We start from the raw sequence: 12,345 nt of genomic DNA, 5'->3' as shown, positions 1-12,345 counted from the left end.
AGGTTGGAGAAGAGATAGAAACCTCACAGGGGTACTCTACGTGAACAAGGAGAGTCACTCTCTCCTTCCATAGTTACAGAGTAGTTATGTACTACGAAAAGGCAAGGTGCTTTCCTGGTTCGACGACCTACCCCTGGAAATTCGAGATGAACCTGGTGACACGACGAACTCCAGAGACCATTACCGTGTCTACGGAAAGTATTGTGACTTGATGCACCTACGTATGGTGGTCTAGTACAAGATGATGGAGGTTATACGGGGAGGGGACATCGAACCCCCTCGAGTGAGCATCGCACGTGACCTGGACTATATTACTCTCCTCGACTACACTACGTTCACGCCCTCTGCTGAGACGTCGAAAGCTGATAGCAATCACTCGTTCAGTTGTAGTGAGGTCGTTCACTTCTGTTACACTCGACTAGTGCCGCTGACGAAGCGAACCGGGTCGGTGACACTTTCAATCACTCTCAACGTTGGCGTCGCTCCTACTTTTCTCGACCGGGTCATCGACGAGCACAACTATTCGTCGCCACCACAACCCTCAACGACCCCCGAACCACCCAACGATGACCTACACCAGAGATATGTACGGCATGCCGTCGCCCAAGCTTGGTGAGCGAACCGGGTACTTCCAATGCAAGGAAAAGCCTGCTGGCGCTCTCGCCGCCTCCTGCATCGTTCAGAAGTGCTGGGAGGAACTCCATGCCGCTCAGGAGGAAGAGTACAGAATTGCTGTAAAGATCTTCCAGGGTGAGATGGACAAGGTGAGTTCTTTGCTTCTATATCGTGGGGTAAACACCACTGACTTCTGTCACAGAGCCCCGTCAAGAAGAGCGGCCCCAAGATGCGCAAGTTTCTGCGCACGATTGGTTTCGGCTGGAAGATCAGACGTGAGGACGTCACAGCAGAGGACAAGGCCCATGCCGTCTTCCCTGATTATGAAGAGCTTGATGACGAGGAGTACAATCGCCGTGCTCAGGTTGTTCCCTACCCTTACCACACTCCTGCCTCGAAGAGAGCTTTCGATGTTGAAATGGCTTTCCGCGAACAGAGAAGAGCACAGCAGTTTGCCGAGAGGTTTGGCATCAACGACTCCGAGAGCAGTGACTCTGAGAGCGAAGCCGAATCCACCATCTCTGACAGCTGCAATTGTGCTACTCTGCTCAACAATCTTGTGCAGCATCTCTGTCGGTTGTACGACCAGCAACTGAGTCCCATCATCGAGCAGCTCGACGCGCTTCCCGAGATCGACGGTAACTGCTATGATGATGCCCAATTCGGCCACCTAATCCTAAGGCTTGTCGAGACTCGCGAGGTCTATCTTGGTGGCCTCTCTATGGTAGTAGAAATCGCCGAATTTAGCCATGACTCTGGTCACTTGGCTACCACATGGTCCCAGGCTGAGTCCAGTATCGAACTGCATCGACGTGGGGATCTTGGTCCAATCAATGTCGGCGACCCACACCACGACGCATATTTGTGGTTCTATATCTGCCTGAAGAACGGCAGCTCTTTGGCCGAAGTCATGGAGCGTGAGCTTTACGTTCGCTCTGGCATTGCTGAGAGAAAGCACACCACTCCTCTTGTGCCAGATGTTCAAGCTTGTCACAACGAGGCCGCGGATGGCTTTTCCGAAGGTATCCGTTCTCCCTCAAACAACGATCAGTCTGGTCAGCCTGAACGTACAGAGGACAACAAGAACGTTTCTGAGGATGCCCATGATGCTGACGGCGACAATTCCGACGGTATCAAGCGCAGAGACTTCGCTGACGGCAACAAGTCAAGAGCCAAGAAGAATTATATGGCTCGCATTCGCTTTCAGCCTGACGTCCCGCCCAGAGCCAGACTTGAAGTAAAGCATATGGACACTCAGTATGCTTATTACGAAAACATGTCGGAGGAAGAGGAACGTTTCGTTCTCTGGAAGCGCCGCGAAGCAAATCGACTCGCCAGAGAGACTGCCGAGAGCAAAGAAATCCGCGAGCAGAGACAAGTCCAGCAGATCCAGGAGGCCAACGATCGCATGATCTGGCTCACAACTCGTGCCTCAGACGTCTTTGATCTCTCGCCTCGCACGGCTCGTCCAGGACCTGCTTCACAGTATGCTCCGCCTGAGTGGCCTGGTGAGCAGACAAACAACAACGAGCTCCCGTCTGGCAGCTTTGACTACAGCAAGATGAAGTGCTTCTCTGCAGGTCCTCATCATCAGGCCCCCGAAGATGATCTTCCAGAGCTTGCTCCTGACAACATCTCTCGCGCAGCATCTCTGCTCGCTCACGCTATCCTCGAAAATGGTCTAGTAGTACGCACACAAGACTGGAGTTTCTGAAAAAACGCCACGACACTGGAGGATCCGAGAGATACGGCGACATTGCCTCATCTTTCAACAGACAGGCACCCAGATTCGTCTTCTCACACGCCCATCCTCTTGGTCCTGTACTGACGCAATCACAGACCTCACCTTCCTATACGATCCTTGTTTTTCCAGCCTTGACTGGCAGCATCGACTCGTCAAAGGATGAACGAAGCTCTTTTTCATCTTTCAGAGCAGGCCGTTGCTTGATGATTACCACGTTCGTGTTGTCGAAGGAGGCGATGTTAGACGAGCAGCATCCAGAAGATGCAGTTTCAGAAGAGAGAAGAATGGCGAACAGTTTAAGACTTGGGAGATGCGAGGGATAAGCAAGAAAAACAGGTGCAGAGATAGAAGGTGACGAAAACGTCCAACCTTTGAACCCATTCCGCGGTTCTCGGCAACGCCCCTAGAGAAAGCAATCGCTTTATTACAGAAGATAACGCCTTGAAAATGCTTGATTGACTTCGAACCTCCCGTTTCGTGAACTTCGTGATACACGTCACTAGCTTTAGCCCTGGAACAGAAGTCCAGCGGCATATTCGACGTTTCCATCAGTGGCATCTAGCGCGGCAATGGCTTCCTGTCTAGAGAAACCAAGACCGATCAACTGTTCAACATCTGGTTCTGGGTGCTTACTGGCCGGAGAAGCTGGTGTGGGAGCTGCTGCCCTCCCAGGAGCAGATGCTGCAGGCGTGGGATGTACAGCAGGGCCGCTGACAGACGGTCCACCTACGGAGCGACCCTGACCCTGGAAATTGCCATTGGTCAGTTGAGATGAGGGGCCAGCCTGAGTGACAGTTCCAGTCTTGGTGCCAATCTCGGTACCGTTAGGACCTTTGATGTGCTCCTCGTTCTGCAAGGCTTCCTCGAAGGATCTAGGCAGCTCAGACTCGGGCAAAAAGTCGACTTCATTGCCTTCAAAGACCAACTTGTTGCGACGGAGATCAATACAGCCTTGGTAGCGCTTCAGCATATCTAGACCAAGTAGAAGATCAACATCCTTGCCCTCCATGACTGTGAAAGAGCAAGGCATGACGGCGTTGCCGAGCTTGATGTCGGCAGAGTGGACGCGACCAAGAATTTGAGCAGTGCCGACACCACGGGCAATACCAGAATAACGCTTGTCAATCAAGCGCATGATGCCACAGTTTTCTGCGCAGCTGGGAGACATGATGGTAGTTTGAGCGCCAGAATCCACAAAGGCCTTGAGCTTGTGGCCATTCACTTCACAGTTAATGTACAGCATGGTCACACGGCCGAAGACTGTATCAGATTAGAAGGTGTGGCGTTTGGTGGACAAGGGATGTTGATACCTTCAGGATTGTGCTCGTAGGCGTACTCTAGATTCTCCATGACGCGATCTTGACGGATGATTTCTTCAATCTTCTGCTGAGCCTCGATGTTGAAGGGATCGTCGTTGAGCAGCTGCATCTGTTCACGTCTCTCACGTTCTCTGGACTCTGATTGCTGGATCGAGTCGAGGTACAGTTCCCGGAAGCGGACAGGATCCGAGGCAGCGGCGGCCAGCTCGGGTCTCTCTTGGCTGACTTGTTGCATGGCTTGGGGGTTGCCCAATAGCTGCAGACGCAGGGTCTCGATCTGGTCATTGCTGAAACGGGCTGACTGTGGTGGCTGGGAGGGTTGTGGACGGGCTTGCTGGCGGGGCATGTTGTTCTGATCGCGGACTAGCATGTAGAGCATCTCCCCATTCTTTATTCCTGCCTGGTCGAGAGTCTTTGTGTCACCAACGACGGGGGCACCGTTGAGGAAGAACTGGATGGATGGAATGGGAAAGCCAGTGCCGTCATGGACCTGTTTTTTCAGATCGGCGAGGGTGGACGAGATGTCGGCGTCGAGCGGTAGGAATTCCTCGTCCAGAGCATGGCCGGGGGCATTTATTTGTATCGTGACTTGAACCCTGTTGAAGTGGGCATTAGCAAAAGGAGGAAGTCCAGATTGCCAGATGGAAGTGCGGGAGTGTCACGGTACTCACATGGCCGCTGAGATGGGCGATGGGCGATGGCGATGGGGGATGGTGCCTTGCGTGCAGGCGAATGTGGTTATGCACGTCGCTGAAAGAGGTCGACAAGCGGCAAAAGAGGTTGCAAGAGTGTCTTGGATGGATCGCTCAACGGTGCTGGCTACGTACGGTTGCACCTGGACAAGTGACGGGTTGTATGAAGGAAAGAAGGTATGCTATTGTTACGAGTTGGCCGACGCCGTGAGTCGGTGACGGAAGCTCGTCGAAGCGCCTTGAGAGCTTGCGGAGCCAAAGACGAGCCGTGAGAGTGCAGGCACGTGGAATACACTGCAACTGCATTTATATTCCGACTACCCAGCTACCCAAACTTTGCGCCTGCCCTTCCACGCTCCTGTTCCTGCTCCTGCTCCTGCTCCTGCCCTCTGTTGGCGACTGCCAAAAGTGCGCCATGCAGCCATGCACGACAAGTCACTGGCAGATTGGCGGTCTGTCGCTGTCTCGCTGTCATGCTCTAACCTGCCCGTTGCCCCTCATTCGTCCTTTGCCTTTGGTTGTGCCGCTGCAAAGCCCACATCGTGCTGTTTCTTCTAGATTGTTCTGCTGTCCGACAGTCTTCGTTTGCTCAAACCGTAGACTTGTCTGTCATTCCGCTTTGAGACCCCGACTTCTATCGTCTTGACGCCCTCTGATGCCATCCGCCGTTCCACCCCCACCAAGACTGGTCAATGCGCTCACTCCCACACGTCACTGCTATACGTCGCTGCATTTGACCAAAGTGCTTGTGCACCTCATTGTCGTACCAACATCCTGTTCCTACCAACCTATTCTGTACCTTGCAACACTCATACGCCAGGGGTCGATTCCAACCCATCTGCTTCCTTGCCTACAATACGTATCCCTGCTTACTACGTGTCACTATCTATCAACCAGCATGCCCCGCGATCTTGCCGCCATGATGAGACGTGACCAAGAGCCAAAGGACAAGACCTCTCGCGACATGGAAAAGCAGGATCATCTCGCCGAAATCAAGCCTTATGTCCAGACCCTCACCATCTCTGACGTTGACAGCGCCGTCAAATTGGAAGACGCTACCTTTCCCCCCGAAGAGCGCGCCACCAAAGAAAAGGTAATTGCACTACTACATCTGCATCTCGCACCCCTTCCTTCCGCTGCCAAAACTTGCCCCCTTTGTCGTACTCTTTCCAGAAGTCCCCAGTATTTGGTTCCAATCATCCTACATCCAGTCGTGTATGATCAAGGCTATAGGGATACCAATGCATCTCGTGTCTCCCAATTGCTTTCCAGAAGCTCAATGCTCCGACTTTAGTTGTTGTCGGTCGACAAGCACGAGTTCAGACTTTCAAGAGTAGTTAGTGAGCAGTGTGTTATCTGCCACTTCCAATGTTCGGCAGACAGCCAGCCATGCAGTAGCTTTTCGTTGGAAGGGGGCACTTTTCATCACCTTTTGTGTCTCTGCCTCTGTTGCTGCTCGAGCATTCAACCAGGCAGAAACACTTTCGGCACTCCGGCTAACAGTCACTCCGCAGTTTGAATACCGATTCACGAAATGTGGTGGACTCTGTCTTGGTCTCTTCACTTCCGTTGACATGAGCGATTCATCTTCCTCATTGGCATCTGTTGAGACGGCCTCCAGTGCTCATCATGTGTACAGCGGAGCCCCGGCGCGCAAATCTGTCCTCCTCGCTCACTGCGTTGTCACCAAGACAACCAATTCAACCGTCATGGATGAGGACATGGAGATTCCCGACAACTGGAAGACTTCGAGTGCTCTGACAAGTAAGGTTGGTCACAAAGAGAAGGGCCGCACTGTTGCTGTGCACAGTCTAGCTGTCCTGCCATCTTTACAAAGCCAAGGCTTGGGCTCGACACTGCTCAAAGCCTTTGTCCAACGCTTGGGGTATGTCCAGGCCGCAGACAGGGTTGCTTTACTTGCACACGGAGATCTTGTCAAGTTCTACGAAAAATTGGGCTTTGAGAACAAGGGTCCGAGCAAGGCTACTTTTGGTGGAGGAAACTGGGTCGATATGGTGAGTCGATGGCCAGCAGCAATGGTGCATGCACTAATACATCGACAGGTGCTCGACTTGAACACCAGCCAAAAATGATGGATCCATGGGCGAGTGATCAACGATCGTTTCCTAGAAACGCATATGGGAGATGTACCAAGAGCCGAACTTGAATTGCGCAAGCGACAGAATTATATGCAGGTCGCGGGCACTTACCTGACTCTGATATGTTGTATCTAGACAGCAGCAGGTTTAGTGAGCCACGGGCTAAGAACAAAGCGGCCCCAATGTCGCAGATGGTCACATGATATGCTGGCTGTCAAGCTGATCGTAGCGTATGCCGGACTACGAGCCTCTAAGTGCAATGTAACCGGAAGTTGCTATCATAGACTCCTCTTCTGTGCCACTTTGCATTGCTTTTTCATCACGCCACGGGTATATGCATAGGAAATAATGTCCTTCGCTCGTCAAACCAGGTCGTGGCCGGTGCATGCATGCCGATCATACGCATGTTGGTTGGGCACGTCCGCATGAACACAAAAGAGTGTGACCGGTCATTGTCAGACCCAATATGTGTGAAGCGAGACTGGCCGAAGCTGTGGTTGATGGAGATCGGGCATAGCATAGCGTCGGCCAGGGGTGGGGTCATAATGTAGCATCTTCCACCCTCCATTGAGTTCAACTATGGAGTCGGATAATGTTGAGATCACGAGGACATGGTCTTGAAAAGCGTCTGCCTGAAGTGCTCTGACTGGACGCAGCTCCGGTCCAAGAGGTGACCCTGCGCTCACATCCCTCTACATGACCGTAGGATGAGCTTCACAATCCGGCTGTCTGCTTTCCAATACGAACAAGGGAGCTACGACTACCTGATCATGAAACGTCACGCAACATGGCTTGCACAATGCGAAAGAGCTGCTGTGTCTGGTAAGGCAAGTGCTCCTCACAGATCTCGGCCTTTGCTTCTCCAGCTTGAAGCTCTTCTTCCTTCTCTTCTCATCATCAACAACATCAAGAACATCAATTATCACAAACACAATCAAACTCACAGCAATGAAGGCACCAACTTACTCTTTGGCTGCCCTTTCGGGTTTGCTTGCCTTTACAAAGGCCACCCCTCTTCCCGCCGACCTCAAGCAATGCCAGGGTCAATGGTATAGCCCAAGCAGCTATACCTGCAGAACCGGAGCCGATAGTAACGCCCTCTGCCCGGTCGTTAACGGCGAACCCATGGACGATTGTGCCGGCGCCTGCTACACATCTTACCGCTACAGGTTTGTTCCTTTCCTTTTGAATGATCATACGTGCATGTACTGATGGCACCCAGCTGTAACGGGACCAATCTTGCAGAGAATACGAGAAAGTCAAGCGGAACCTTCACGCTGACTGCCAGCAACCCTGATCAGCCCTTCGATGGCCAACCTATCCAGGCATCCGGCAACCACTTCTGGATCGGAGGACATGCCGCCACTTACTGCCCATCAAATGTCGGCAGCGTCTGCACTTCGTTTCCCGACGACACTACCCTGATTGGCAATGGCTATATGGTGAGCAAGACCGGCGTGCTCTAGAACCCAATCCAAACTGACCAGAGAGCAGGCAACTGTGGTCCCAGGCGGACAGAACATTTACTGGCAGAAGGATGGAGCTCTAGCCTTCACTCAGGCTCACTCATCGTCCCAGTGGAACTTGAGCTACTACGGCGGTGGTATTGCCTACAAAGGCGCTGGTTATTTCGGACCAAATGGCGAAGACTTGGTTACTTGCCCAGTGGTTCCACCAGGCAGCAATGACACAGCCTGGAAGCTCTTCGCACGCCTCGTAGGCGTCCAGTTCCCCAGATCGTGTGTTGGAGTGTACGCCGTCGTGCACGACTCGAACCTCACGGCTGGTGCTTGGCAGTACACCTAAGGTGGTCAACGACAAGGCAAAGGGCTGGCAAGAGGAGACGTCGATAGGAGGACAAGAGGGCGGACGAGAGTAAGTCAAGTGGAGCTGACAGGCAAGTAATGCATGACAAGGAGAAAACAAGCATGGTATACCGTTTGACGGTCAAGGAGAAAAACATGGCTACTGTCTTACATACTTTTCCACACTGGGAGCTTTGTTAGTGTCAACATGAACTATTATTCTTTTCTCTACATGCTGCCGTCACTTCAGACACTCGATGCTCTTGTATGTTGACGGTGATTGATTGTGCAAAGACACGGTCATGCACTCGGAGGACGCGTCGTGGGTTCAGGGACGGAAAGAATGGAGATGAGCGGATGCGTGCACGGACTCGAGAGTGGAGGTATGACGAGGCCAGTGGCTTGGGGAAGTCTTGGTGACTGGGGCAGATAGCGAGGGCAGCGACTTGGATGAGTGGTACCTAGTACCTACCACTCACTCGCATTTTCAACAGCAACGAGACATCGATCCCTCTGCAACTCGAGTTTACCAGCAGCCCGGTCTTGTCTGGATAGACCGTCCTTTGGCTCGTCAGTCATAGACGTTAGCTGCGAGTCATAGAGCAAAGGCCGAGCTTATCCCCACATCTTGCAGTAGAACAGGACAGCAGCAGTAGCTACCTCACAAGTGCCATCACGGCAGCGATCGCGTCCCAGACAGACCACATGGTTTCCAGACGATGAGCTCGCGTACCAGCTCGACGACGGCATCCTCGTCGACCTTACGACCAAGAGCTCCACGCCTCATCTCTGGCCTCGACGATGAAGCCCCTCCTACCCTGACCCCCGTAGTACGCCATGCCTCGCCGCTACCCTCTCCATTCGACTCGCGCGAGCCCTCGCCCATGCCGGCCACTCGCTTGCCGCGAACTGCCTCTTCACACGCTGTCCGTCCCGTGAAGAGCATGAGCCGCTTGAACCCAGACCGCGCCCAGTCCCCTGCGACTCTGTCAGCCTTCTTCGGTGAATCCTGGTCCGCTATACAGGGCATGGCCTCGGACCTTCTTACACCATCTTCGGGACTTTCAAAGGCCGGCCCCTCACCGCGACGACGCAAGCCTTCCATCAACTCAACCAACACACGGAATACAAGTGCTCCGCCAAAGCAATGGGGTGTGCCCACCGCCTCCTCTTCCGCCATCGGTGCTGGCTCGTACGAAGAGAGGGATGCTTTGATGCGTGCGGAGAAGCGGAAGCAGCTTATGAATGCTACGCCTGAACACAACGCCATTGCCCACTTCAAGCGCCGCTCTTCCGAGGATGGTCCATCTGCTTCGGCACCCCCTGACCATGCTCATGACAGAGATGCTCTGGTCTATGTTCACCATGTTCAGCCCGACGACACGCTTGCTGGCATCACTATCAAGTACAACATCCATCCATCAGCTCTGCGACGCGCCAACCGTATGTGGCCTAATGACCGCATACAAGCTCGCAAGACCATCTTGCTCCCCGTCGATCAGTGCGCGGTGAAAGGCACTCGGCTCAATGGTAGCGAGGACCTGTATCAACTAACCCAGGAAAACAACCCCTTCCCAACATCCATAGAGGAAGTCAAAGCACCTGTACCTACGGGTAGGAAGAGGACCGAGTCTGTGTCCACGAACGGTGATCGCCCGTCATCTTCATGTCGCTCGTCTCACGACCCGGAGGCAACTTGGGAGCATGACGCATGGGTGCTGCTACCGAACAGCAGACAGCCTACAGAGATTGCTCGTTCGTCCCGTCGTAATCTGGCCTTCTTTCCTCCCGCAAGGCGAAAATCCCAGTCTTATTCTGATATCGACACACCTTCTGCTTCTCTCGATCTGAATCGCTCCGTGATACACGAGAATCCTCTGGACTCTCCCAAGCAAGAGGCCCCACAGCGACCGCGCGGGATCAGGAGATCATCCAACGCGAACAACGCCTATTTTCCCAGCTATCTCGCTGGACCGGGAGGCGTTGGCACAATGGGCAAAAACGTAAAGTCCCCTGGCCCTGCTCAAGACGGTCTAAACAAGATGTTTGCGAGCCACCTGCCCAACGTGGCCCCTCCACCGAACCAATCAAATCTCTATCTCCCTGACATTCCTACGTATTCGGACGAGCCGACGCTCTTCACACCCGGCCTCACACATGCACAATCACCTTCGATCAATATTGAAAATGTAGGTGCAGCCGTCGAAGGATGGATGCGTAAGATGGCTGCGAAGGCCAGCACAGGGGCTCCACCGTCACAAGAGCGTGGGATGGCGAACAGAGGTGGCCCCAGTGGGATTGGAGACTTGATTGAAATGGCAGAGTCTTTCGAGATTGGCGAAGACGACGAGGACGAGGAACGGCACAGAGGTCGTCAAGGCTCAGAGAACAATGGGCGTCCCGGCATGAGTAGTAGTGCCTCGTTTGGACACGAATCAAGGCTTAAGGATAGAGCGAGAAACGGAACCAGTGCGGGCGCTGGCAAAAGGCAAAAGGACGATTGATCTTGACGTTTCAGGTTTGAGTAGTGTGATAGCGCAAAGTCAAATAGGCAACTTGACCATGACTAGTTTTGGTGTGATTGACGTCTTTTTGTGCTTGATGATTGATGATTGATGATTGATGCTGCGGATGGGCAGAAGAGAGAGTGTCTAATTAAAGGATAGCTTAGCTTGGCGGGAAGAGAAAGTCTGGGAGCTTATTCAGGGGAGAGGCGCTGTGGCTGCCTCGCCCGACAGGCCAAGGCCGTGTCGCATCATGTTGACCTTGACAAACTGATCCCGTGGCTGCTGCTCGACTACCTACCTACTCATTCCATTTTACGCCTCTCCATTGTCACCATCGTCTCGGCCTAAGCGCAAACACACACGCACCCCGAAGTGCAGCGAGCCAGCCAACTCGACGACCGCAACGCCCGTACGGCCTCTACCCAAGACCGCGCGTCGAGTACGAGTAATACACAAACAATGCGCTGCCACCTCTTGACAGCGCTGGCCACTCTGGCAGCCACCGCCGTCGCCGAAATCAAGTTCACATCTCCAGTTGCCGGAGCTCAGCTCGCTGGCGGCACCGCCATCACCATCACCTGGACCGACGATGGGACGGCTCCCACAATCGACCAGTTCGCTACTTATCAACTGAATGTCCTGGCTGGTGGTAGCACTGCTGCTTCTGCTGTACGCAACCTCTACCCTCTCGTCCTGACAGGTCGTCGCAAGTGCTGATTGTGTTTGCAGAGCTCCATCTACACCGTAACGGCTGCTGGCACATATTCTGGAACGAGTGGGACAGTCACCGCAATCATTCCCATCGTCAACGGCGCAACCTCGAAGAACGGATAGTATGTCTTGTTGCACTCTGGCCCGACCTATCAATCCATCTGACCGCTCCCAGCTTCCTCCAGATGATCTCGAACGGCAAGATCGGCGGCACCGACATTGTTTACAGCTCGCGCTTCGGCCTCACAGGCATGACTGGCACTTTCACTGCCGCTCAACTTGCTGGTATTGCTGCCGTGGGCTCCGACACGACTCTCGTCCCTGCCGCAGCTCATAACTTGCAGACTGCCGCCGCTGCAGGCGCTACTAGTGCTGCCGCCGGCGCTGCCATGTTTGACGTTGCTTATCATCTTCAGACCGGTCTGATCAAGTACGCTCCTATGCAGCCAATCCCTGGAACAAAGATCACTGCAAAGACCCCATCTATGATGAACCCCAGCACGTCTTTTACTATTTTCAAGACATATGCGCCACCCGCTTCCATTACCTACACCCTGACCGAATCTCAAACCCTCAGCCACACGAGTAGAGAGAATCCTGTAAGTTTGCTCGAGCCTCTGACGCCTTTCAACCCACACAACGTGCTGACATTGTTTGCTGCAGGCTTCGGCCGCGACTCAACCCACAGCTGCCGATATGAAGAAGTACCTGAACCGCTGGAAGGACTAGGTATCTTCGACTCTGATGCGAAGCATGACTTTGTCATGGGCGTTTTTGTTAATCTGGCTTTTGTTTTGAGTGACGGCATTACCCCAAGGATGGCGTTCTTTTGAATCCTCAATTTGGTTTTACC

The 12,345-nt window shown here is 53.4% G+C and overlaps 5 protein-coding genes across 5 annotated transcripts; all 5 read left to right on the top strand.

The window, feature by feature from the left end:
• Positions 1-566: 566 nt before the first annotated feature.
• Positions 567-2,329, top strand: AUEXF2481DRAFT_24663 (uncharacterized protein; the record flags this gene model as incomplete). Its single annotated transcript, XM_013493365.1, has 2 exons — positions 567-764; positions 818-2,329. 2 exons carry the CDS (start codon positions 567-569, stop codon positions 2,327-2,329), a joined length of 1,710 nt encoding a protein of 569 aa, XP_013348819.1.
• Positions 2,330-5,268: 2,939 nt separating this feature from the next.
• On the top strand, positions 5,269-6,463 carry AUEXF2481DRAFT_266 (uncharacterized protein; the record flags this gene model as incomplete). The annotated part of the gene is made up of 3 exons (XM_013493308.1): positions 5,269-5,463; positions 5,885-6,385; positions 6,434-6,463. 3 exons carry the CDS (start codon positions 5,269-5,271, stop codon positions 6,461-6,463), a joined length of 726 nt encoding a protein of 241 aa, XP_013348762.1.
• Positions 6,464-7,417: 954 nt separating this feature from the next.
• Positions 7,418-8,275, top strand: AUEXF2481DRAFT_24660 (uncharacterized protein; the record flags this gene model as incomplete). The annotated part of the gene is made up of 3 exons (XM_013493364.1): positions 7,418-7,638; positions 7,692-7,911; positions 7,964-8,275. 3 exons carry the CDS (start codon positions 7,418-7,420, stop codon positions 8,273-8,275), a joined length of 753 nt encoding a protein of 250 aa, XP_013348818.1.
• Positions 8,276-8,617: 342 nt separating this feature from the next.
• On the top strand, positions 8,618-10,858 carry AUEXF2481DRAFT_34514 (carbohydrate-binding module family 50 protein). Its single transcript, XM_013493362.1, has one exon. The coding sequence runs from the start codon at positions 8,994-8,996 to the stop codon at positions 10,776-10,778; it is 1,785 nt and encodes a 594-aa protein (XP_013348816.1). The 5' UTR covers positions 8,618-8,993; the 3' UTR covers positions 10,779-10,858.
• Positions 10,859-11,240: 382 nt separating this feature from the next.
• Positions 11,241-12,221, top strand: AUEXF2481DRAFT_24658 (uncharacterized protein; the record flags this gene model as incomplete). The annotated part of the gene is made up of 4 exons (XM_013493361.1): positions 11,241-11,450; positions 11,511-11,614; positions 11,668-12,091; positions 12,156-12,221. The coding sequence occupies 4 exons, from the start codon at positions 11,241-11,243 to the stop codon at positions 12,219-12,221; spliced, it is 804 nt and encodes a 267-aa protein (XP_013348815.1).
• Between the last annotated feature and the right edge of the window lie 124 nt (positions 12,222-12,345).

The sequence above is a fragment of the Aureobasidium subglaciale genome (genome assembly GCF_000721755.1).
Source record: "Aureobasidium subglaciale EXF-2481 unplaced genomic scaffold scaffold_0, whole genome shotgun sequence".
Lineage (NCBI taxonomy): Eukaryota > Fungi > Ascomycota > Dothideomycetes > Dothideales > Saccotheciaceae > Aureobasidium > Aureobasidium subglaciale.
This window is presented reverse-complemented; position numbering and strand designations above follow the sequence as displayed.